The sequence below is a fragment of the Enhydra lutris genome, unplaced genomic scaffold (genome assembly GCF_002288905.1).
Source record: "Enhydra lutris kenyoni isolate GAN:26980312 unplaced genomic scaffold, ASM228890v2 scaffoldscaffold76, whole genome shotgun sequence".
NCBI classification, from domain to species: Eukaryota; Metazoa; Chordata; class Mammalia; order Carnivora; family Mustelidae; genus Enhydra; species Enhydra lutris.
Genome location: NW_019154160.1, coordinates 1,418,262 through 1,444,811, shown reverse-complemented (window position 1 = coordinate 1,444,811; position 26,550 = coordinate 1,418,262). Strand labels below are relative to the sequence as shown.

At 48.3% G+C, this 26,550-nt stretch overlaps 1 protein-coding gene across 4 annotated transcripts in view; it reads right to left on the bottom strand.

Annotated features, from left to right (window-relative positions):
• Nucleotides 1-5,006: 5,006 nt before the first annotated feature.
• Nucleotides 5,007-26,550, bottom strand: part of LOC111160485 (TAR (HIV-1) RNA binding protein 1) — an 84,901-nt gene continuing 63,357 nt past the window's right edge. For 3 of the 4 annotated variants that reach the window (XM_022523630.1, XM_022523631.1, XM_022523632.1), the window contains exons 23-30: nt 24,952-25,038; nt 16,618-16,814; nt 12,867-12,948; nt 10,558-10,729; nt 6,952-7,143; nt 6,654-6,778; nt 5,736-5,872; nt 5,007-5,411 (exon numbers count right to left, since the gene is read on the bottom strand). In XM_022523630.1, coding sequence (XP_022379338.1) covers nt 5,243-5,411; nt 5,736-5,872; nt 6,654-6,778; nt 6,952-7,143; nt 10,558-10,729; nt 12,867-12,948; nt 16,618-16,814; nt 24,952-25,038 — 1,161 coding nt within the window. In that variant the 3' untranslated portion in view covers nt 5,007-5,242. The remainder of the gene's footprint in view (nt 5,412-5,735; nt 5,873-6,653; nt 6,779-6,951; nt 7,144-10,557; nt 10,730-12,866; nt 12,949-16,617; nt 16,815-24,951; nt 25,039-26,550) is intronic. The other variant, XR_002641485.1, reaches the window with a different exon arrangement.

Genomic DNA, 26,550 nt, shown 5'->3' with positions numbered 1-26,550 from the left:
TCAGTGGATTAAAGCCTCTGCCTTCGGCTCAGGTCATGATCCCAGGGTCCTGGGATCGAGCCCCGCATCAGGCTCTCTGCTCGGCAGGGAGCCTGCTTCCTCCTCTCTCTCTCTCTCTGCCTGCCTCTCTGCCTACTTGTGATCTCTATCTGTCAAATAAAATAAAATCTTAAAAAAAAAAAAAGTGAGATGTAGGACTCTTCCTTTCACTTGGAGGCCATTGTAGGGTTATTACTTGGCCTAATTTTATTATTGTTTTGTCTCGGGGAATAGGGAGGTCGGAGGAGTGGGAGAGAGAGAAGGAACAGTACTGGTTAGTGGAACAGTCTAGAAGACACACAGCATTTATCAGGCAGGTTTGCCGTCTATGTGGGCGTAGTTCATGGTGCCCCAAAATGATCACAATAGTAACATCACAGATCACCATGAACCTACAAAGTAATGTAGATGTTTGAAATATTGTTGGAAACTACTAAACTGTGAGACAGACACATGGTGAGCCAGTGATCCCAAAAAACTGACAAGCTCCTAGAACTAACCGAATCTTAGATGGCAAGAAACAAGGTCAGTATACAAAAGAAAATCCTATTCCTGTATTCTAGCAAGGAATAATTAGAACTTAAAATAAGAAATACACTAAATTTATAGTAGCACTAAAAAAATAAAATGAATATTTGGTGTAAGTCCATGTATAGGACCTATATCTAACAACTACAAAGCCATAAAATACTTAAAAGTCAGAGAGGATCTAATTAGATATACTGTATTCAGGGATTCAAGAAATCACTTTTTTTTTTTTTTAAAGATTTTATTTATTTATTTGACAGAGATCACAAGTAGGCAGAGAGAAAGGAGGAAGCAGGCTCCCCGATGCGGGGCTCGATCCCAGGACCCTGAGATCATGACCTGAGCTGAAGGCAGCGGCTTAACCCACTGAGCCACCCAGGTGCCCCAAGATATCACTTTTTAAAAAAGATTTTATTTATTTATATGAGAGCACAAGCAGGGGAAGAGGCAGAGGGAGAAGCAGGCTCCTCGCTCAGTGGGGAGCCTAATGCAGGCTGTGATCCCTGGACCCCAAGATTATCACCTGAGCCACGCAGATACCCCTTAATATTCTTAATAAACCGTTAAGTTCTCCCAGTTTGTTCAACACAACCCCCAAATCCCAACAAGCTTTTTTGTCTAGACACTATTGTCAGGCTGATTCTAAAATTTGCATGGAAAGGCAAAGGATCTATAATTGCCAAAACATTTTTTTTAAAGAACAGACATACGATTTGTAGTACATGATTTCAAGGCTTATTCTAAAGGAACAGTAATCAAAACTGTAGTATTGGCAAAAGGACTGATACCTAGTTCAGGGGAACAGAAAACAGAGTCCAGAAATACACCCACTTGAATAGTCCACCGAGTTTGAACAAAGTTGCAAAGGCAACTTAGTGGAGAAAGAATCCTCTTTTCGACAATGGTGCACGGTGCTGGGAAGTGCACGTGCATACGTAACAGAATGAAGCCTAACACACCACGCACCTTATTAAAGACAAACTCAAAATGGATCATAGAACAAAATAAAATATAAAACCGTAAGACTTTTAGAAAAAAAATAGAGGAGTTCTATATTTTAGGTTGGAAAATATTAACTTTTAGATCATGACATCAAAAGTGTAATCCATCAAAGGAAAAGTTTTGTAAAAGCTGAACTTCATAGAAACTAAAAATATTTTCTCTGTGAAAGATATTAAGAAAATGAAAAGATAAATTACAGACTGGGAGAAAATATTCACAAATTACTTATCATAAAGAACTTGTATCCAGAATAAAGAATTCTTACAACTCTAAAAAAGTAAATCACTGGGGCGCCTGGGTGGCTCAGTGGGTTAAAGCCTCTGCCTTCGGCTCAGGTCATGATCTCAGGGTCCTGGGATAGAGCCCCGCATCGGGCTCTCTGCTCAGCAGGGAGCCTGCTTCTCTCTCTCTCTCTCTCTCTCTGCCTACTTGTGATCTCTCTCTCTCTGTCAAATAAATAAAATCTTTAAAAAAAAAAAAAGTAAATCACCCCAGCTTTAAGAAAATGGATAAATTGGGGCACCTGGGTGGCTCAGTGGGTTAAGCCTCTGCCTTCAGCTCAGGTCAGGTCATGATCCAGGGTCCTGGGATCAGGCCCTGCACCGGGCTCCCTGCTCAGTGGGGAGCCTGCTTCTCCCCCTCCCTCTGCCCCCTCGCCTGCTCATGCTCACGCGCACACGTTCCCTCTCTCAAATAAAATCTTCAAAACCAAAATAGGCCAGCTTAATTTAAAAAGCTGGCAGTACCAAGCGCTGATGGGGCTACACAGCAGCAGAAACACCTACTCACTGCTGGTGAGAATGCAGAACAAGAGGACTTGTTTTGGGACACGAACCAACCATCCACACTGACTTCTTACAAAGTTAAGCTTATGCTTCTCTTATGACCCAGCAGTCGCATTCCCGGGCATTCCAGCAAATGAGCGGCAGACAAAACCCATGTTGATAGCAGCTTCACTTACAATTGCCAAAGACTGGAAACAACCCAGATTCCTACAACAGAGGAGGGAAAAGCAGGTCCATCTCTGCGATGGCATACTACTGAGCACTGAGAAGGGAATAACCTCGTGAGTCCTGCGGCAGCACAGAGGAACCTTCTGTTTGCTTTTCTGTGTGTAAGAAGCCAGACCCAAAAGGTGATGTATTCTGCGCTTCCATTTATAGGATTCTGGGAAAGGCAAAATTAGTACAGAAAACAGGTCAGTGGTTGGGAATGGGGAAAGGCGTCAACCATGAAGGGGTCACACCAAGGGACTTTTAGGCGTTGAGATGGTCTGCTGTGGCACTGTGGTGGTGATTCATGAGTAAGCACTCCCCAAAACCCCAAGAACTGGACACGTGAGTGACTGGGGCTGTATGCACATTAAAGTCAGGTCAACGAGGATTTCGGAGGGATTCCCATTTAGAATGTTTACTGTGATAAGTGAATCTACCTGTATTATAAATATAGGACATTCCTCACTAGAAGGGGTGAATAAGAAAGGAGCTGATCTAGATAATCTAGCTGATCTAGATAACTTTGAAAAATGGTGTTCTGATAGGATCCTGTCAGGCTGAAGACAAAAAGAACTTACAGAAATTGCTAAATTTCACATAGTTCTGGTTTAGCAGCTCTCAAAGTACACTAATGAGAAGCATGTTTAAGTCAGAAAAAGCAGTTAAAAATAAGAAGTGTCAGGATTAACCTTGCGGAGCCGACTGGTGCCTGAGGCTTCTAAGAAACTCACGTTCACCTTCACGTCTAGACACCATGTGTGTGCACACACGCGGTGTAGACACTGAATTCCCTAGCTCCAGCCACCTAAAGGGCCATCTGTGCTCCCTGCAGAACTGTTGGATTCCAGAACTGGAGTGGGGAAAATGAAAGCGCCTGGAGCACCGAGAGCTGCCAGAGAGAAAGGAAGTTCTAAAAGAGAAATGGAAGAATGGGAGCAGGTCAGAAGGACATGAGCCAACCATCCACACTGATCTGAACAAATGAGTCAATCCGGGACTGGTGTTCCTTACAGAAGAATCCCGAGTCACAAATGGAGAAGTGAGGGAAACAGACTGTCACCATAAGCACACCGTAGGCAACACCCTGCAGAGGGCTAGACTGAGTGGGCAACACGCTCAACAGAAAGTTCCCCGCAGAGCCTCCAAGTCGCTCTCCCACAATACTTACTAATTACCGTTGCAGTTTCAACAGCTGCCCCTCATGTCTGGTCATCCTCCCTCCAAGAGGTGAAGCTTATATTCTACCTGGAGTGTGGGCAAGGCGTAGTGACCCAGCTTCTCAAAAACAGCACGGAGAGCGAAAAGCAGAACTTCACTGAGAAGAACGAGGTGAACTGTGCCTTCGACAGACAATCAGGAGTAGCTCACACTGAGATGTGACGAAAAGGGCGTGCGTCAGCACTGCGGGGTCCTTCCAAAAACCCAGCTCTCGTTCCGATCACGAGAAAACACCAGACAAACACAGATCATAAGACGTTCACAAAATATCTACCCAGTACTTCCCGAAAGTGTCAAAGTCAGCAAAGACAATGAAAGACTGAGACTCTGTCAGAGATCGCAAGAGACTGAGGAGACCTGACCGCCTAATGTGATGCAGCGTCCTGGAACAGAACGAGAAATCCCAGTGGAGGTCAGAGTGGTGGTCTGCAGCTTAGCGAACAGCACCGTTAGCAATGTTCATTTCCTAGTTCTGCTACGGGTCCACGATTCTGTAAGATCCTACTGGAGGGTCCTGGGGGAAGGGCATAGGCAGACTATGCACTATCTTTGCAACTCTTCTGCAAAACAAAAATTATCAAAGCTACAGAAGAAAAAAAAAAAACATACTGGCAACAGATTCTGAAATTCAAGTATTATTAAAAAGGACCCACACATGATTGAAGTTCATTGCTAGACGGGGATAAATGGTCCCCATTCAATACTGAAGTCTTCTCAATATCAAACAAAAACATCCTCAGGACAACAGAAATAGTAAATCGGACTGACTGGGCTCCATTCTTCCTCTTGGTGATGACGCCTAAGAATAATTCACTGTCTTTGGGTTGATGTTGACGTCTGTCAGAATACAGACCATTACTAACCTTATCTGAACTCTCTGAGCAAAGGGAGTGTAGGGAAGTTTTCCAAAAACTTCATATGAATGATAAAGGCCTATTCCCTGGCTTTAAAAGGAAATTCAAACCTATTATCTGAGCATCATGGAAAGGGAAGCTTTCTCAACAGCTGGCCAGGCAGGTCTCCTCCCTGGGAATAAGTCGATAGGAAGCAGCAAACAGAGGCTGAGGGCTCCTCTCCCCGCGAGCAGGACCTCTGTTTCCACCCACCACCGCTCCTGGAGAGGGAAGCGTGTGGTGTTCGCAGGTGACAGCTGCTGAAATTCTGCCTTACTCCCGTCACGGTCCACATTTCTGAAAGAAATTCTCTTCTTAAAATACACTTTTATTTCCACAACTGCTTAAAATATTTTATTAAAGAAGCAATGCAATTTAGCTAAAAATATTTATTTAAGGGGTAAACATAGTCATATATTTAAGGCACATGAAAAAGTTTTGGCATTAATTTGGCAAGAAAAAGAAATACAAATTATCCTGGTAAACTTTTGAGTTGATTTCATTAGTACAGTCTTTAAAACAAGGTTTCAAGAGCACCAATAACTGATCTCAGATAAGGCACAAAGTTCATGACTCGGCACCCCCATGCCTGAGCAGCTGCTGTCTGGTGTACTCCCAGATGAGCAGAGCCCCACTCACGTGGACATTCAGCGAGCGGATAATGCCCTGCTGAGGAATTTCCACACAAACATCCAACTGTTGGATTAGATTTGCCGGAATTCCCTCACGTTCATTTCTGGTGAAGAAAAATGGAAGAAGGTAGGTTAGTTTTCTTGTAATAAACACATTTTTTCCCCTCCGATAATCTGAATGTCCCTCAGTCAGATTAACAAAATAAAAAGTGAAGTCTGTGGCACCAGGGAAATAAGTAACACAGATTTATGGGTCAATCTGGGTTCACCCGATCATCCCAAAGAGGTGAAATAAAACAAAAACTAGGGGTTTTTCCATATACATTACAAGTCAAAACCCTTGATGTGGGTGTAACATCAGAAGTGTCGGTGAACTGTCACATTTCCTAAAGCTTTTTCTAGGCTGAGACTCAAACGAATCTTCTCACCCCAACAAGAGCAGAGATCTCTCCGGAAAGCTGTACTGAGTCAGGTCTACACTCTTAGCAGTTTGTTCCACACCAATGACGGTGTAACCTTCTGTTTTTTTCTGTTGCAGAAAATCGATGAGCTGAGGTGGTTTTACCTTAAAGTGAGTTTAACAAGAGCAGAATAATAAATTATTCATTTACAGCCTTACTCGGAGTAAAATCAGTTTCAAAAACACTTCTATGAAACTAAGTCTTTTTACAAGGAAAAGGAACTATAATTATAGCTGGGTGGCTCAGTCATTAAGCATCTGCCTTCAGCTCAGGTCATGATCTCAGGGTCCTGGGATCAAGCCCGACATCAGGCTCCCTGCTCAGCAGGGAGCCTGCTTCTCCCTCTCCCACTCCCCCTGCTTGTGTTCCTTCCCTTGCTCTCTCTGTCAAGTAAATAAGTAAAATCTTTAAGAAATAAAAAATTTAAGAAAAAAAAACCTCCCCAACATCAAATATATTTATAAAAAGTATTCCTGAGTTGCAACAGGATGTATTTTACAGAAAAGAATTCTGGGGGCACCTGGGTGGCTCAGTCGGTTAAGCGTCCACCTTCGGCTCAGGTCATGATCCCAGGGTCCTGAGATGGAGCCCCATTCTGGGCTTCCTGCTCAGTGAGGAGTCTGCTTCTCCCTCTCTTGCTCCCATTGGTTCTCTCAATCTCTCTCAAATAAATAAATAAAATCTTTAAAAAAAAAAAAGAATTCCAAAAATACAACAAAGTGAGAGATAATAAAAGGAATGGGGGAACAGAGAGGGTGTATTTTACTTTGAGTGTTAGTTTAAGCTACAATATAAAGTAGTGCAAAAGGACTAATACTTGAAGACAGAGAACCACAGAAGATTTCAGCAAATCAGCGTTTTACTAACAAATTACTTTCTACCCACCTCCACTAGAGGCAGCCACTGCTCTGCGGAGACGCTGAGGCCTTGGAACTGCTTGTCTCCGACGCACTGCAGGCTGCCCAGCACGAGGGCTGAGGCCCCAAACACCTCGCAGGTCCTGCACAGTCCTGCGCGCAAAGGGCGATGGTTACTGGTGGCAGTCCTCCCCCGGGCTCACTTTGGCCATGGATCCCCCCGACGCTCCCCAGCAGGGTTAAACGAGCAAAATGGCAATGGACTCAATACAAGTTTTCAGGATCGAAAGATTTTAAGCAAGCCCCCTGGAAAACTGTAATTTTACCTCCTAAATTAGTTGGTTTATCAATGAGCGAGGCCACTACAATCAGTCTGCTAATTGACTTTCCAAGCTTGGCAACTCGATCCTGAAATACTAGCTCCAGATCTAAATCTGGAGCATTATTTTTCCAGGGGATAATCTTCTTCTGAACATCCGTCCACTCAGACTGGCTATCTGCTTCGCCCGAGTGAGAACCTGAGAAGGAAAAGGAAATAATCCCATATATGAAAACCTATTTATTTATACACATACACACAGAGTTAAGAGTTGAAAATGATAGTTCAGAATGAGATTAACAAAAGAACTTTACTTGAATTCAGACACGACTGCTATTTTCAAAAGTAATTAAAAATTTTTTTTTAAGATTTTATTTATTCACTTGACAGCGAGAGCACGAGCAGGGGGAAGCAGCAGGCAGAGGGAGAGGGAGAAGCAGACTCCCCACTGAGCAAGGAGCCTGATGCAGGGCTTGATCCCAGGGCCCTGAAATCATGACCCGAGCTGAAGGCAGACGCTCAACTGAATGAGCCATGCAGGCGCTCCTTCAATAGTAATTTTAAATTTCCAAATTCAACTCTAACAACTAATATACTACAACATTTCATGAAAATAGAATATGTGCTTTTGTCTACATTTTAGCATATCCCAAATGGGAAGCATCTCAGACCTAGTTTGGTATGATTTTAGCATTTTTTTCTTAAAGGTCCATAAAGTAATGGTGTATCTTATACACAACAGTGTATTCCTGAAAACAAACATACACAGTCTTTATCCTAAATTATTTTACAAGTACTTAGGGGAATTTCCCTCAAATGAGTAATATGTCTAAGACTGATGAATCACAGACTTGTACCCCTGAAACAATACATTATATGTTAAAAATAAAATAAAATAAAATGATCAACTGTTAGAAAAATGATGACGCTCTCTGAGGCAATTATCCCTTAACCAATGCTACGAGTATGCAGAATGTTATTAACCTGTCTGATGCAGCGTCCTGTAGCACAGGACCGAGACTACCCTTCCAGGCTCTTCCTCAACGGCTCTACTCCAGACTGCTGACTGAGCCATCAGGGAGCACAGAGCTTACCTGGACGGACAAGACATGCAAATACCAGAACACGGGGCTGTAGCGAGGGATGTCATGTCTGTGGGAGGGAGGCTTGGGCAGAGAGAAAGATCCAGGAAGGCTCAGGGAGGAATGTGCAAACAACGAGTGTGGGAGGGCAGTGTAGACTGTAGGGACAGGTGTGCACGTGCACAGGGCATGGGAGGACCATGACCCGGGCAGTGACAGAACTCTGCTGTAGCTCACAGTGTGCCGTGGATGGAACATGATGGCCCAGAACATAAAAAGAGCATAAAAGACTTGTATGGAATGATAAAGAACTTACTCTGCAGGTAGGAGCCATTAAAGGGTTTTAAAAAGGGGGATAACAGTACTGGTTTTGTGTTTTAGGAAAAACCCCTCTTCAAAGTGAGGTGAGGATAAGTTGGGGCCTTTGCGCCAGTCCCAGCAAAGACAAAGTCTAAATTAAGCCCAGGCAAGAGCAGAAGCAGCCAGATCTGGGAGGCAGAATCACCCCAATTTGGTGACATGAATACGGCACAGGAGAATGACTTCTCTGGTGACCAAGTGGCACCACTGACGGAAGGGGTTATAGAGGAGGCAAGTGTGGGCAGCAAGGGAAATCCAGTTCAAATATGTTGAGTTTCAAGAGTTTCTGGGTATCTGTGCAATGTCCAGCAGGCTCAGGAAAGAGGCCAGACAGAGACAAAGATGAGAAGTTACATTATGTAGGTGGTGGTTTCAAGTTGGGGAAATTAACACAAATGCTCAGGGACAGCACACAGAATGAGGAGACCAGGCCAGTGAAAGCATCCAGGGGATACTAACACTGAAGTCTTCGCATAAAGATGGCACTGCAACACCCCCTCCTTTTTCCACCAAATAAAACAAAACAGAGACCCCCTCAGCCTTTTCCCCACCCGAGAGACACCTGGTTTCTCAGCTCCGCTCTGCGATCCAACGCAAACCAGCTGCCCATGTGTGTTGTTGTCCTCTCTCCTCCGTCTCTGCTCAGCCCGCCCCACTGGGGCCGTCCCCACCACACTGATGAAGTAGCTTTGTCACCACCTTCTGTCCCCGGATCTCCCTGTTTGAGGTACTCTGTTTTGGGAAAGCTCTCCCTCTGGATATTTGCTCAACTGCTCTCGCTTCACCGAGGTTCTACTCAGTGTCGGCTCCTGAGAAAGGGCTCTTTGATCCTCTGTCACTACCTCTATCCCGCTTTGTGTTTATGGTACCTTCTGTGCAGAAATGAGTATAAGCTGCCTAAGGGCAGGGAATTGGCCTTCTGTCCAGCACAGAGGAGGCAATAAGTCTTGACTGAAGGAATAAATAAATTTAAAGTGATTATGTCTTAAAATGTATTAGTGAACCATCCGGAGTATTTGATAAAAAATGCACTTTTCCGGAACTTTCCTCTACACACACTGAATTAAAATCTAAGTGTGTGTGGGGAGGGAGTCCCAAGTATCTGTTCTTTATACAAGTTGTCCAAAGAATTCTTGAAAACATTAAAATTTTAGAGCACTACAAGTATACAGGACAAAGACGAACCCCTAAAGAGGAGACAGGTCAGATGGAAGAGGAAAATCAGGACAGCAAGAAGCCAGCAGATCAATGCGCCTTACAGGGCAGATGTGCTTAGAGAAGAGCGCCCACTTAGGCTCTATGAAGGAGACAAAGACCGTTTCTGATTTTCTGAAAGATTCTTCGGTGGTTCTGGGTCAGGGAGAGCCAGAACGAGGGCCAAAGGAGTGGCCACAGCGAGGAGAATGGAAGCCCGCTGCTCCACAGCCATTAACACTTGCTGTGGTTTCCAGGACGGGTGGGAGAGCCGGTCCAGGGGTCACTGGATTGTGCGGGGGATGGGGAGGAGGTGAGCAGCTGACGGAAATGTGGGTCCTTCAGAAAGGCGAAGGGAAGCAGTGTCACAGAGGGTGCAGAAACAGGAGAAAGAAGGCCGAACAGATGAGTGAGGTCCAGCCTGACCCGCGGGGGACGAGAATCGAAAGCTCTGCTTTACTCCTAAATGGGCCAAGACATGAGATTTCATAATCGGACCCTTTTTAATTAACAGTAATATTTCAAGGAAAAGCGAAGTTACTAGCTTTATATAATAAAGCAGATTAGGCTCTCCTTGGCTTTTTATAGTGAAGCCAAGCAATTAAAAATACCAAAGTTGGGCGCCTGGGTGGCTCAGTGGGTTAAGCCGCTGCCTTCGGCTCAGGTCATGATCTCAGGGTCCTGGGATCGAGTCCCGCATCGGGCTCTCTGCTCAGCAGGGAGCCTGCTTCCCTCTCTCTCTCTGCCCGCCTCTCTGTCCACTTGTGATCTGTGTCTGTCAAATAAATAAATAAAATCTTAAAAAAAAAAAATACCAAAGTTATAGCACCTTTTTTCACAGTCTTTCCTCTAAGTGGAGGAGGAACAGACTTCAGCACATCAGTGAGAAGTGGTACGATCACCTCTCTGTTTTCAAGAACTGAAACAAGTAAGGCTAACCAAGTTAACAAGGGGAGAAAAAGAAAACACTTCTTTACCTACGTCCTGCTGAGCCCAGTCACCCGGTTTCAGTTCACAGAGGTGAGCCGGCGAAAGGTACCACTGAAATCCTGCATCTGAGGGGATGTCCGTGAATCTGGTAAATTTACCAATGGCAATCCATTCGTCTTCAACCAGGCCTGAAAGGCGTGGAAGGATGTAAAATATGGTCTGAAAAGAGAATTGTAAAATCTAAATTTTTTCCCCTTAAAAATAACAAAGAAATACATGGTAACATGTTTAAAGTACAACTTATTTACTCTTACTGATCTATTCTCCCAAACTATCACAGTGGCCATCTTACATACATTCATTTATATCTGGGAGGAACTGTCTGTCCACATTTCTCATCTTTTCTAAGCCATCGGGGGGTTAACTTAGGAAATGCTGAGGGCAGGCAGATCTACTCGGGTGTTTCTCACCGTATGTAATAAACCACTGCACTCTTGACAAAAACAAGAAGTGTTTTAGGACTGCTCAATGTTAATGTCGGGCAACACTTATCAGTGCCCGTTGCTGAAAACCGAACTCCTCCACAGACAATCAAGGTTCAGTTCTTTTTTTTTTTATTTATTTATTTATTTATTTATTTGTTTGTTTGTTTGTTTGTTTGTTTGTCAGAAAGAGAGAGAGAGAAAGCACACAAGCAGGCAGAGGCGGAGAGAGAAGCAGGCTCTCTGCTGAGCAAGGAGCCCGATGTGGGACTCAATCCCAGGACCCTGGGATCATGACCTGAGCCGAAGGCAGCGGCTTAACCCACTGAGCCACCCAGGCATCCAGAGGTTCAGCTCTTCTGATGCCAAATCTTTCCTCTGGCTACCATTAGACAAATTTGAATCTGAATGTTGTCTCGACCGTGTATTAGCTGTGACGTCAGCCAGACCACTTAGCCTCCCTTGGCTTCAACCTCATTTGTCACGAGGATACCATCAGGTTAAAGAGCCCCTCAAGGCTGTGTAAACCAGAGTGTGACACCGCTGGGCACGGTAACCGCCCAGTTACTACGTAGGCAATCCTGGCTTTTTCTTACCTACGAACCGAAACGGAACCAGAGACGAAGTCAGCGCAGGCGTGCACAGAACAGAAGCACAAGTAACAGGCGATTTAAAAACGACACAGAAAACGCGTGATGGGGCACATGTCCTCCCAATGGCCTCGGCAGTAAAGAATGGCTTTCTGCACACCGGCTCTAGGCGACAACCGGCACGCGATGCGGACGGGGCGGGAACGGCCCAGTGCAAATGCAGAGCAAGGCAGGGTTCTCTCGGGCCATCACGTTACCACCACGTGCAGCCACAGCTCCTGTCGCTGACAGAGGAGAAAACACCCAGAAGGGGGACGTGCGGCGTCGGGGACAGAGATGAAGCCAAAAGGGAAGAAGGGACTTAGTCCTGCTGAAGGATGGAACAGGAGGGGCTGACCTAACCCTAGAGACCTATTCCGAGTCCTTCAGAAAGGCGCCCAACAACGCATTCCGGGCGCAGAAGAACACGGAACAGAGCATGTTAAAATACCCGAAAAATAAAATCCTGCATTTTTGCAGTAAAGCAACACAAGTGCACAGAAACCCCACAGCGCAGGACCTTCTGTAGCAAATACCTCACAATACACAGACTGATATTCTTTTAAAAGGCCAGTTTCTGAGTAACTGACCCCCTGGATCGCGCCTGCATGGCAGGCTAACATTCCTGTGGAAAAGTCCCTGGTCATGTGTTTTAAATGCAAAGGCAGAACCTTACATTTAGAATCTAAAAAGGAAGAAAGTGATACGATTCACACAATCCTAATAATTTGTATATTAATTTGCAAGCTAATTGTACTAAACATGTTTATGGTTCTTAAAATTACACGAACACCCTGGGCTACGAGGAGGTGGTGTGCCATGACCTACACGATTCTCTCGTTGCCCAGAACCGAAACACTGCAAGTAACAAAAGAACAGATCGTTTCGCTTTCGTTAGCGACGGGCTTCATTACGACAAAGTCTCCCCTGCACAAATGTTCTCACTCACTTCCTATAAATGTCAGAACAGATTTCTGTTTAAATACTCCCCCTTCCAGGGTTTACGAGCCAGACGGCCTGAGAAACAGAAAGTGACAATGACTCGCCCATTTCCACTCCCTATGAGGGAAACGCAAGTCATTGGCGCGAAGGAACAAAATTAAACTTAGAACTTTACAACGTGAAGGTGATGCTGTAAGAGGAAAAAAAAATCGCTTAACTGTAACTTTCCAAGAACTGTGGCAGAAAGGAGGTGCCGGGATTAAAGACAGAGTCAAGAATTTACAGAGGACACTCTCCACTCACCTCCAGACAGTAATCCTGAACTGGGTGGAAATTGGCAAAAAAGAAATGCTCTTGGATGCGCTGCCAATTCTTCTTGGCGTTCCTGAGGGTGAAACGTATGGTATGAGGTACGGACAAGTGAGATGATGCGGAATCAATTAGATAATCACATAAAGGTGCTGCACAGTTTAGAAGGAATGGAAAATTTTGTGAATTTTATCTGAAGACTTATACACCCTTCCCTCCAAGATCAACATACGTTAAAAATGGACACTGAATTTGACATTTTGAATGCGAGGCCAAGACAAAGAAAGGACTGTTTCACAGCTTGACAACGAGGAGCAAACCCTCCAGCAGAGTGTGCAGAGGCCTGTGCTCCGTCAGAGGCGACGGGAAGCAGACAGGCCATCAGCTGGCACCGATGCGGAAACCACAGGCACGGCCTGCGGGACGGACGGCTTCCAGGCTCGGGGAGAAAGCATTCTGAAAGGGCACATATAAGAAATCTGGCATGGAGTCTTCAGGTCTCTGTCCAGCAGTACACACTTATTCTTCTCCGAAGATCCACGACACACGGCCCAACTGAACCAGCATTCCCAAACCAGAGCAGGCTGTGAAGTCCCAACACACCTGCCACTAAAAGGCAAAGGCCGTAGGGATGAAAACTACAAAACACACCGGCAGGTGTCAGTTTAAAATCATGATCAACAGCCCAAAGCAAAGTAGCAATTTGGGGGCATTTTCCTGCAAGACGGTTCTCCCACGATGGCCGCCGAGCCTCCCTTACCGCTCAGCGCCCCCACCCCTCTGTGCCTGACTGTGGAGCCTCCGCAGCACTGTGGTGAGGGAGGGAGCCTTCACCTCTGGCGCCTCCTACCACCTACCCTCCTGTCCCCTTGCTGCAGGGGTCTCTGTTCAAGGGACATACCCGGTACCCAGCGTGTGCTCTGGACCCCGCTCCTTGAACTATCCCCGCGCTGCTCCCGAGCCTGCTCAAAGGGCTGTCTGTCCGATCTGACAAAGGAAGCAGCGTGCGACAGCGCCCGACAGTGCCTTCGGGGTCAGCGTGAGAGGGAGAGCAAGGGAGCAGCGGGCGGCTGCGGAAGAAAACCCCTCAGGAGAGAAACCCCTCTGGGTGCAGGAGGGACGGGGACAGGGGCAGGAGACGGTCTGGCCTGGGGTCTGACACCCTTCTGCGCCGTCCGACTTCCTAGCCGGGAACCCTGAGGGAAAACAACAGATGTGACCAAATGAAAGCAAAGCCTCCTCAGACAACACATCCACAACCTTCTTGCTGACCATCTCGGAGAAGGTTTGGAGAGAATTATCTACGACTTGCCTGTGTTCTACCTTCTTCATCAGCCTTTTTTTTTTTTTTTTAAACTAAAGACATGAAGTATTTCATAGATTCAGGTACAGAAAAGACATGAACAGACAGCAATGAGCCTATCCCCGGCTTGAACAGCGGCATATCGTCCCACCACTCCTAAGCCACGTTAATCTGTGTCGGCCCCACCAGCGAGGCTGCTGACTGGGCTCTCGCTAAATCCAGTGGGTGCTTTTAGGCTCTCATTTCACTTACTTAAACCCATCTGTTTCTCTGCACCCCACTCATCTAACACACGATTTCCTCCCATTTTCTATGGCCTCTGATCGGTTCCTCCTACTTTAAAAAAATGGCAAAAGCAAACCGGATGAGGTCATTCCTGAGTTTAAACCATTCGCTCCTCAGGAGCCCGAGCCCCCTGGCGTCCCACTGCCCACACTCACCGCTCTCGGGCCAGACCAGCCCCATTCAGTCGCACACGCCTGCCTCGGCGCTGCCCAGAGATCACCGTCCCCACACCTCGTCTGCCTCTTTCCCACCGTCCTTTACAGGGTACTCACAGGTTCTGTTACTTAGAAAAGAGTGTGCACTTTCTCATCACAATCTTTACTTTCCCACTAGAGTACCTGCCATGATCTAAGTTACTTTACTGTGTGACTCTTTACGTGCTGTCCTGTTCAAGCGATCGGGAGCCACACGAGGCCAGGGCATCCGCCAGGGCCTGCTGCTGAGGCCCCAGCACTCGGCCTGCCCAGAACGATTCTGCCGTGTGTTTGAAGAGCAGGGATGGTCTAGTGCCCGGGGTCCTTTTTTTTTTTTTACTGGGTATGTCTCCTACCCGGTACTAGGATTTTAAAAGTAATGGTATTGCGTAAAAGGGTGTTTTACTGCTTAATAAAAAAGGAGCCGAACCAACTGTTTTCAGAAGTCAAAACACAGCGACCAAGAACTTTGAATAGGCTCAACCACCAACCAAAACACCACAATACCAAACAAATCATGGTTTCTGCACAGAGCAAATCATAAACCGACAATGCCTCTTCGTGTGTCAAATTGATTCAATTCCCCCACACGTCCTTCCACTGAGGGGCTGCAGTGTGTACACACCTGCCCACCGAGGAGCAACAGGTCCTTCAGGGTTGCCTGACAAGATCAGGAACTCTAGCAGCCGGAACATACCTGGAAGGGTGGGGATTCTAGAAACTGCTGTGGTGAGCGACTAATTTTAATGATTATTAGCTGGGACCAGAACTTGAGTTGGCTTTCTAAACACCCAACCGTGCACAACGTATCAGAGGCGTCCAGCCCCTTCCTTTGCATTTGTGTCCCTCCCCTGTAATCTGTCCTATGTCCCCACCTAACTCTCCTCTCTGATTTTTCTCTGTTGTAGCCCATGTAGTTATATTTTAGTATCTATATTTGCTGAATTGAGGCTCTTCCTCCTGAACCACCAAAACCTCTTTTACCTAGTCACCTGAATGCCTCTTTTCAACTGATGTGTTCAAAGTAGAAGCAGGCAGAAGGGCTAGAAGGTAGTAGTTGTGGCTGCGGAATCCTCCGTCCCAGCCCCACACAAAGCTTTGTAAGGATTCACACAGTCTCATTTACGCCACCTGTTACCTTGATGGTCAAGCAGAGACCCTCTAGGTTACTGGTTTCCCAAACACTATTTCGTACACTTCATACACTGCTTCTCACATTTTATCTGTTTATAAAAATTAGTGAGTGCTTTGAGGGTCTGAAAGAAACCTCTTATATTGATGGGCAGTGCCTGGGTCTCTGAAAATTATAAAAATCTGGGCATTCCTGGATAGTGGTCATCAATGATAATAATAAAAACGTAAAACAAGAGCAACTCCCTGAGAGCCAGGGAAATCAGCTCAGATACCTGCAGACACTAGGAGACGCTGCCTGCCCTAGTGTGGCAGGAGCAGGGCCCGGAGAGCGCAGGGAGCCCAGCAGCCTCCCCTGCTCTGTCCACAGCACAGCAGCGTACCTGCTCTACAGTGAGCATCTGTGCGGGGCCCGCTCTGGGAAATAAAGACAATCTCTAAGAAAAGGAAAAGAAAAAAGCGTCTGTCCTTAATTAGCCCAGCGTGGGGCTGAGAGCATGTCTTCACAGTCAGACCCTTCTGCTTCTCGGCACCTCTTTGACAAGAGAGGACGGTAACAGCCATACCGAAGACAGCTATCTGAAGGTATGTACAAGATTATTTACAAAACGAAGGACCAAGGATAAGAAAGCAAAGAAGGTCGTGAGGGAGCTGACCACAGTTAGAGCCATCAGGAAACCACACAGCGAAGAGCGCCCTGCTCCCACAGGGCCTCGTCCGAGCTCTGCCGTCTGAGCACGACGGAATAACGGGAAGCTAACGAGGCCGAGGCCCCTATCCGTCCCCTCTGTGTGCTGCTGGAAAGAAAGGGAAGTGTGTGAGCTTTGCTTACCCTGTTCCGGGCATGTTTTCCACTTGGTTGAGACTGGATTCAATGACAGACGTCAACGCCTCAAGTTCTTCCACGCACAGCGCCTTACACATGCTCCAGACCTTCTTCAGGGCGGCCAAGGCGTACAGTCGGATGCTGAAGTTGTGACTGAAACTCCACTGCAGCACGATGACAAGGGCTTGCTTCAGGACTGGTTTCTGGAAGGAAAGAGGGAAAAATCTTCATATGGGCCCATGGACCGTCCCACCGAGTGGACAGGAGCCCAGCTGCTCTCACGGACTCTGCAGGAGCAGGGTTCCTCCTTCCTTCTCAGACACAGGTGCGCTGGCATGAGCGATTTCCTCGAGGAAGAAAGATGCTCCCAGCTCCTTAACTTCCATTTCTGAGGTGGCTGCGGTCCACGTTCCCTTCACAGCAGCACCTGGGCTAAAGGACTGAGCCCCTCCACGCTAGCCACCACGCGACCACAATGTGTGAACAGACCCCCGAGCTGTACATGTCACGAGTGTTCTCCGAGCCCCCACTTCTGGTGCACGTCCAACTGCTTCTAAAGCGGGGCCCTCCAACGAGCCTGTTCCCTCCAGGTCTTTGTGAACAACTGTTTCCCTCATGATGCTCTTGGCCCCGCCGAGCGCTGAGGAGTGGCAGGAAAATTTAAAAATGGGGAGGAAAATGACAAAAGTTTAAACTTCCCTGTAGTCCTTCCCTGTGAATTCACAGACTGTCCCATCTTCACAGCCTTCAGATTTCAGGCAGCAACGGTCCCTGACTTCCAGAACCACACAGGTCCGCAGACAGTGAAAGGCAAAGGAAGTGACACAGATTAATGTGCAAACCAGATGGATGGAAACTTTTAATAAAACGTCAGGAGCTCCCGTGATGCTCGTGCCAAATGGTCCGTCTGCAAACGTCTGTGGGGCACCTTGCGGACAGTGCTACGGTTTCCACTGACTAAAAACCACCGAGCTCACGGAAGACTCGACCAACACCCTGCACAACCGGCGCATTTCAATCTCCCCAAGCCTCTTTGAGGACAAAATACAGACATGTAGGATCCTATTTAGTCCTTTATTCAAAATATGGTCAACATTCATCCAAGGTCGCTGCACTGTCAGCATAAGGACACCAGGGGGAGACACACGTGTAACTGTCACAAACGCACGACCATGACCCCGTAAGGAGCAACTTGAACCAATACCGGAGCATGTGGAGCTTGGCCAGAGGCAGGAACTAGGCAGATGGGGCCCAGCAAAAAGGCTACGGAGGAAGAACAATTTTCAAGAAGGAAGCAAGGAAGGCTTGGGGGGCATACCAGATGCGGATCTGAGAAAATCAGGAAACAGATTTATTTGGCCAGAAGGAAGACAGAAATGTCAGGGTGGCAAAGGAAAGTGGCAACTTCTGAGTGACACACGAGTAAGTATTTACTTGTATTTTAAAAGTTGAAAACCAAGACAGGTTATCCAGGACACCTGAAACACCATGAGAAGAGGATTTAAAAAGAGGAGACAAAGAGGATATTAATTATTACTAATATTTTATAGTCCTTTACAATTTTACGAGGCACATGTGAGAGCAGCTAAACATACATCCTACCGACAGTGTTAGACACGGACCACAAGTGCTGTGTAGGTTGTCTGTAATACGCACAGCTCCACGAGGACTGGGTGAAGATGAGGCAAACCAGACAGTGTCAGTAAAAGGACGGCCATCCCAAACATGACCCATTTGAAACCGAACTCCTGATTTTTCTTATAACCCCCAGGAGGGAGGGGAGGGTACTCGCTCCCCTGACCTGCCCTTACTCTGTGCCAGTCGCTGACTTCCAGGCATGACGAGACCACTCACCTGTGGCCCGCACCTGCTGTCCCTTGGCCTGGAAAGTGCCCTGGACCCACGTGTGATCGCTCACTCACTGCTTTCAGGTATGTGTTCAGGGTCACCTCTTGGGGAAGGTTTGCCCTGAACCTACCTCCTGATATAGCCATCCTGCCCCAGATACCCCGTTTCTAACCCTTTGTTCTGCGTTTTCTACAAACCCTGTGTCACCACCTCGGATGCCTGAGCGGCTCACTCGGTGAAGCATCTGCCTTCGGCTCAGGTCATGATTCTGGGGTCCTGGGATCAAGTCACATTGGGCTCCCTGCTCAGCGGGGAGCCTGCTTTTCCCTCTGCCCACTTCTCCCGCTGCTTGTGCTAATAAATAAAAATCTTAAAGGAAAAACCTGCATCACCACCTAACAGTGTAATGTCTACTTGTCATCTTTCCCCACACCAGAATGATGGTGGTGACGGTTTTGCTCACTGCAGAATTCTTAGGACCAGAACCATCCACCTGGACACACGGAAGGTGCAGGCCTATACTGGAGGGAGGAGGAGGGAACAACTGCTCAGACACCCCTCCAGCGCGGCCTGTGCTCAACCACCTGCACCCCACACCCCATCTCCCTAAGGACAAGCGCTTCCCTCTCTTCTAAGCAGCTCACGAGGCTCTCCCTGCCCTTCTAAACCTTTCCACGGAGGCCTCGGAGCCCTCCCAGGATGGTCTCCAACCCCTAACCGTTCTCTCCCACATGAGAAGCCAGGAGAGGGTCTGCGCCCGTTCCGATCCCCAGCATGATTCAGGTCGTTTCCCTGCCATCAGAGAGACGGCCACGTTGGTCCGCCAGAGCGCAGCCCTTGTCACAGAACCCGTAACTGTTCTTTCTAAAACCTTTGAAGCAGGTATTCCAACTTTTTAAAAGAGTTATCTACTTATTTTAGGGATGCCTGGGTGGCTCGGTCACCTGCCTTCAGCTAAGGGCATGATCTCAAAGTCCTGGGATCGAGCTCTGCATTGGGTTCCCTGCTCAGCGGGGAGCCTGCTTCTCCCTCACCCACTCCCCCTGCTTGTGTTCCCTCTCTCGCTGTCAAATAAATAAATAAAATCTTTAAAAGAAAAAAGTAAAAAAAAAGTTATCATTTGTTTTGGAGAGGGACGGGAAGGGGCAGAGGAAGAATCCCAAGCAGGCTCCCCGCTGAGTGAGGAGCCTGACACAGGGCTTGATCTCACGACCCCGAGATTGTGACCTGAGCCGAAGTAAAACAACTGAGTCACCGAGGCGCCCCCAGGTATTCCAACTTCTGACCCCAAGCCCCAACCTCAGTCCGTCTCCTATCCCACCTGTTTCCCTCCTGTGCTCCTCATGGAGCTCGTCCCAGTCGCAGGCTCCCCACTGCTGGAAACTATGGATAAAGCCCCTTTCCTGACCTCTGCAGTCTCCTGGCCTTTCTCTCCTTGAAAACAGTTCTTCCCACGACCTTCAGGACCCCCTGTTCTTCAGGTGGTCCCCCTCGCCCTCCTGCCTTCCTTCTCAATCTCCCTTTCTCCTGGGCCGTAGATGCCTGCGCTGCTCTGGGCTCTGTGTCTGGCTCCCTCTTCTGTCCGGCCGCGCTCCCTGCACGGGCTTCCACGGCTTCCGTCCAGTCAGGGCCCCAGAGTGGGCGAGCCACAGCGCAGCTACTTCTCCTTTCAGCCGAGGTGCAGCCACGTTCGCTGCAGACGTGCGCAGCTGTAGGAAGTCACACCGAGGTCCCCTCCTGCTAGCATGGGGCAAATCACAGCAGGGCATCCCAACCGGGGCATGGTCACGGACACAACCTACGGGTGCAACTGGGGTTTCCCCAGCATTCCTTGACCCCAGTTGAGCACAAGGTGTATCTGTACTGAGTTCTAGACCATTCTATCACAGATGTGGGCTCACAGAGCCAGAATCGCCATCACGAAACTGGACAGTTCCCACACTTGAGGACCCTCCTGTTGTCCTTTCATAACCAACACCCCCCCCGCCTCCTTCCCACACTCCTCTCCCCGCAGCCACTTTTTATACAACTGGCAGTGCTGTGAAGCCATCAGAGGTGAGCTGTGGGCACGGAATCCGGTGGTAGTGCGACAGAAATGGTCTTTATCACAGAGTCACTGGAAGCGTGAAGAGATGGGCTCTCGGCTCACGGCTGAGAGCTACACCGGGGAGCCCGCACCCACCACTTTCCTCCCTGACGGCATATGGAGCCTCCTCCATGCAGGCCTCCCGTGGCTTGCACAAGCAGAGCGATGAGCTGCGCTCCCGGAACCAGGACCCTGGGCCCTAGCCCACCCCGTCCCAGAGGAAACAAACGACCCGGCTTGTCAGCAGAGGCCTGCTTCTGCTTCTAGGTCCGGAGCGAGTGCAGACACCCTGAGCCCCTGGCGACACGGTGTTTCCAAAATAGGCTTCTGTGCTCCAGGCTCGGCAGCAAGAAGGTGTGGTGAACCCTGTACCTTCAGGAGGGGACCAGAGCACCCCAGTTCATCGGCAGTTCCTCCACGCACCCGAGCTACGCTAACAGCAGCAGCACTGACCCTCCACACCTGCCCCTTGAGGTTTCGGAGCCGTGGTCCCTAAACCGATGACCACGTTCAAGTCGTGCTTCCTATCTGGCCCTCTTCCTGAGCCCCAGAGCCCTACGTGCACCTGCTGCCTCCCAGAGCCCTGGGGCTCCCCACGAGTGACAAACCCACGACCCATCCACTTGTCACCATGCCCTTGGTCTGTTCCTCCCGCTGCCTCCCGCCCAGTGAGAGGCGCCACTGACCCTGGCGGCCCAGGTCACTTCCCTGCTTCCCGCCTTCTCGCCACCACTGCCATCCACCGAGCCCTAGCGTTCCTTGCTAGCACACAGCTGTCACATCCGTCCCTCCGCTGCCTTCACGCCACACCCCAGTGCGGCTCATGGGACAGCACGGAGATCACCGCGAGAGCTCCCCAGCGGCTTCCAGTGTCGCCCCCATGACTGATCCTACACAGCACACTCACAGTACACAAATCAGACCACGTCACCCTCTGCAGCACCTCCCCCGTGCCCTCTGGATAAAGTCCAAATTCCTCACACGGAGCATTTGCTGTGTGTCCTCCCCATTGTCAAGCTACTTGTCCAAGTTACACAGCAAGCAGGAGACGGCGCTTAGGTGGAATCCCAGGTCCCCTAGAGCTAGGACCCCCGACTCACAGACTGGGCTAAACCTGCTTTATAAAGGCCCTTGTGCGCTGGGCCCTGCCCACCCTGAAGCTCCTGTCCGTCTCCAGCGTCTCCCCGCTCCCACCATGTCCTGCTCCCCTGCCTGAGGCCTCCGTGCTGAACCCAAAGTCCTCCCTGTGGGCCAAGGTTTGAGATCTCACCGGTGCCCCGCAGCCCGCTGCACTTCCCCCACTGCACGCCCCCAGACCGAGCTGCATCCTGCTTCCCTGATCTCCGTGGTCCAGGGCAGTGCTCCGTAGAGGAAGCACTAACACCAGCTCGAGTGAGTGACACAGAGGGCTTGGTCCCTGAATGGGACAGGCACAGAGAAGGAAGAAAGACGCTTCTGAGCAGCGAGAGTGTAACCTCTGTGTTATTCAGTCCTTACAATGATCCTGTGAGGAAGGTAGTACCACGTCCAGCTTACAGCAGAGGAAAACCGGAGGAATCAAATCCAAACGCCTACCTCCCCTTTCAAATTTCTTGATGCTCTCGGATAACCTTAATCCTCACTCCACGCTTTACTTGGACTTCCTTAGTCTTTACAAATGTCCTTGTCCTGTTCCTAATCCATCCAGGACATGTTACCTCTAGTTCTCGCGTCCCCTCACCCTCCTCCTGGCTGTGACAGTTTCTCAGACTCGGCTTGTTTTCAATGACCTTGTCAGTTCTGAGGAGCAGTGGTCAGGTCGGCTGGGATCTGGGTGATGTTTTTCTCATGCCTAGACTGGGGTTACAGTGTCGGGGAGGGAAACCACGAGGCCATTTCCATCACGTCCTACCAAGGGCGCGGACTATGGCATGACTAAGCGCTGTCTGGGGCTCCCCTTCCTTACTCTGCTCCGAGGAAGGACATCACTAGGGCAGCTCACATTTTAGGACTGTGTGGTTATGTGCCCCCTCCTTGAGGCCAGAGTGACCACATAAATTATTTGGAATTGTGCACAGGTTTGTTGACTTTCCCATTGGTTTATTTAATCATTCACTTAGATCGGTCTAAATTCATGAATATTTATTTCATTGGGTTGTAACCCAGTGTTACTGTATTGTGTTGCTTGTCTCAGCTTTAGCCACTAGGGGGACTCTCGGGGGCTCCTGTGCCCCTTGGCAGATCTGCCCCACGTACCCCCGAACCCTGCCCCGCCCCGGCCCTTCTTTTCTATTTACCTTGCGTAGTTTCTGCCCTATTTCTAGAATCAGCTGTTTTTTTCCAAGAAGCCCTGGTTCCTTTTATGAGAGAACGGTATTAGAAAGCAGTATCTGGGAGCTAGGTACAGATTACTTGTAAGTATAAAAAATAAAAATAAAAAAATCCAGTGTAATTCTCAACAGGAAATATGATTGTTTTATGAATCCTACAGTCAGATATGCTGGTGCTGCCTGCGCTCATAAGCTGTGGCCAGGACTGGGAGACACACCGTTCGGGGCTGAACCCGTGATGCCATCTCCTATCTGCTAACGAGGTCTAGACACACAGAACAAGATGACAGGACAATACACCACCATGAGGACACTAGAGAACGGTGTCTTCCCTCTGCTTTCAATCTCCATAGACATTTAGCGTTCTGCCCTCGGTGCTGTTTGGCGGTGGTTTTGAATCCTCTTGAACCACCTAGCACAGACCCGTACAAGTGCAAATTGTCCATACTTTGAGGGAAATGGAAAGTCTTGAGTCACTGTTTCATCAAGTCTTTAAACAAAAACATATTTGTCAGGTAACAACAGACTTTGCAGCAGACACTGTGAAGGACTTGGACAGACGAACGAAGTATACTAGTCTGGTCTGGTCTTAGATCTCTCCATTTAGATTTCTTTTTTTCAGAAGATATTGAAACTGAGATCATTCTGTTCCACTAATCAGCATTCCTTCTTTTGGATGCTTTGAAAATAAATCTAAAATGTGTAATATACAGTGAGTATAAACAGGGCTGAATGGGGAAAATAACCTGTTATTGGGGCACCTGGGTGGCTCAGTCAGTTAAGCGTCCAACTCTTGATTTTGGCTAAGGTCATGATCTCAGGGTCGTGTGGGATCAGCCCCATGTCGGGTTCTGCACTGAGTGTGGAGCCTCCTTGGGATTCTGTCCCTCCCTTATACCCCCAGAACACCCGTGCTCTCTCCCCATCTGATAAATGAATAAATGATAACCTGTTACTTATTCCGGATCTAGTAGAAGCATCTTCTAAGATAAGTTCATTTTCAGAACTTGTCTGAATGGTTGTGAGCTATTTCAGCCACCCTGACAGAGGACAGTTCCTTGTCTCCCTGCCTCTCTCGGCAGATGGCAAGCAGATCTCTTTCCTGCACGTATTTAAGACAGGAAGGCAACACGTGACGTTACCTGAGGCTAGAGTTTGCCTGATTTCGGCAGAAGCTGTGAACTCACGCCTTCAGGGAACAGGAACTCTCACACCGCCATCTGGCAGACAGACGCTGTAAGGCGCCCCGTGACTTCAAGATCTCAGGACTTTAGGAGCTAAATTATGGTGGGGGATAAAGATCTTGGTTTAGAATTCATGAAATAGGTTAACAACTAAATTTGACTATTACCACCATTTAAAGACAAGAACACTTGGACATACTCTAGGAAACCTCTCTTCCCCCGTATTTTTCTTTTACTTTCAACACCAAACAGCACTTCTTATCCCGTATATCCGGGTCTCTCCCAGAGTTCACAGCTCAGCACTCTCTCCCCTGTACACTCAGTAAGGAAGAAGCTTGCTCTAAACCTCATGGACAGGTTTTCCTGAATTCTTAACAGCTTCGACAAAGCGATTAACCAGGATTAGCTACGCTCTCTACTTGTCTGTGGGGTAAACCACTATGGAGACCACTCAAAGCCCAAGAAAGAGGGCAGAACTGCGGCCCACAGCACATCAGCCTCCAATTACCCCTCAGCTCTTAATACTCAGGCTGTCAGCATCTTTGCGCGAGCCCGTGTTCAATAACTACGTCAGTCAAGGAGCAGTTAAACGCGTCACAGGAGGTCTCACTTAGATCATCTTATGTAACTACTTGTATAGAGTTAAGAATCTACCACTAGAAGTTGCCCACCGGTCTGTCCACAGATGTAGGATATGCTGAGGCACATGTACCTTGGTGTGGGGGCGGGGGTGTTCACGTGGGTTAACGCTGACCTGTGGATTGTGTCTAAGTGCGTGTGCACAGTGAGTGAGTAGTGGGAGGGAAGAGGAGAAGTGGTAAAAATCGCAAGAAATACTCAACGTTTAAAAAAAATTAGTACAAACATATACAATTCTATTTTGTAGGTTTAAACTCTTCTCATTTAAACTCACCTTTTCTGGAATGTTTTGAGTGATGATGTCCAAATGTGACAAAACGGATAAAAATGTACAAATGCTTGTTTTAAGGTTTTCTTCACCCTGAAAAAAAAAATCAGATAAATCAAACAGTCACTCAAGGCTTCCTATGCCTCTTTGAGGCCCAGGACAGAGGCCCACGTGAGGCGGGCTGTGACGCAGCCCCGGCCTGGGTGGGGACCCGGGATCGCAGACACAGGAGGGAAGTAACTTCCAGTGGCCAAACACCAACACCCCTGTCAGCAGACACCACAGGCAGGATTAATTTAACTGTGGAGTAAGTGGTACAGCCAAGGGTGTGCTCACCTCCGAGGAGGCACGGGCGGCCCATGAGAGCAGGAAGGAAAGAGAACAGGCAAAAAGGGAGTAAGATGCACAAAGAGAGGGGACGGGAGGGAAGAGACAGGCTCCGAAGTTAGATAGGACCTTGCAGACAACTTTAGAGCCAAGGACGTAAAGCTGTGTAGGTGTTCAGCTGGGATTCAGAGACCTTCCCAATTACAGGGATTTGGAAGAACACATCATTCTAGTGACAATAAACTGATGAGCCCCAGAAAGACCAGAAAGGAAAGACTACAGACACTATCATCCAGAATGATAGTGATTTATTTATAGCTGATTTATTCAGCTACTGAATGTCTTCTACATGCCAAGTACTATGTCAGAAATTGTGGAAAACAAAATTAAATAAGGTTCCTGCCTCCAAGGAGCTTCCTCTAGTGGGTTGCAAGGACCAAATCCAAAATAAGTTAAATTTCCGATTACACCAAGCACTATTCACATGCTACAAAAACCTCTAATAAGGGGATCCAAACCACCCTTCCTTTAAGAATTGACACAAAGGATGTGTGGACTGAGATCTAAAGGGAGAGAGACAATTCTGTAGATGAAGAAGACAAAGGCCATTTTAGGTACAGGTACAGCATGTGCAAATGGCCCGAGCCAGAGGACATGTGAGGAATGTGAAGGCTCAGGAAAGGTCAGACTGCCGCTGTGGCCTCTGTGCCTCCAGGGACCCCGGCTTCCCCATTCTTGTGCCCTAACGCAGGCCCTTCCCACCTTGGGAAGCTGGGTCACACCATCTGCTTTGGCCCATGAGACATCAGCACGCAGGACACAGCCAGAGGCGGGGGAAGCACGTGCACACCATGGCGTGTCGTCCTGAGATGCTCATGCTGAGTATCCTGAGGCACCACAGACAGAGGTCAGCCGACCCGCCGGGCATGCACGGAGAGAGCCCCGCCACCACAGCTCCTCCCCCAGTGCCACTGGGGTGACCAACGCAGAAACCGTAGCCCCAGCAGTCTCCACACGGTGCGGAACCGCCCAACAGGGCCCACGCAACCCAGAATCATGAAAAACATTAGAACACCACTTTCTACACTCACGGGTTCTGGACTGTTTGAGCAACAGAAAGCAGACGTGCAGACAGGGAAGGTGGCACACAGAGGGGCTGGCAAGGGAGGATGGCGTACCATCACCCGAGACCGGCAGGCCATTCTGAAAACCCTGGGTCTTTATTCCAGAATGATGTTGGAAGCAAGCGGATAATCTGACTAGATGTTCACTCTGAAA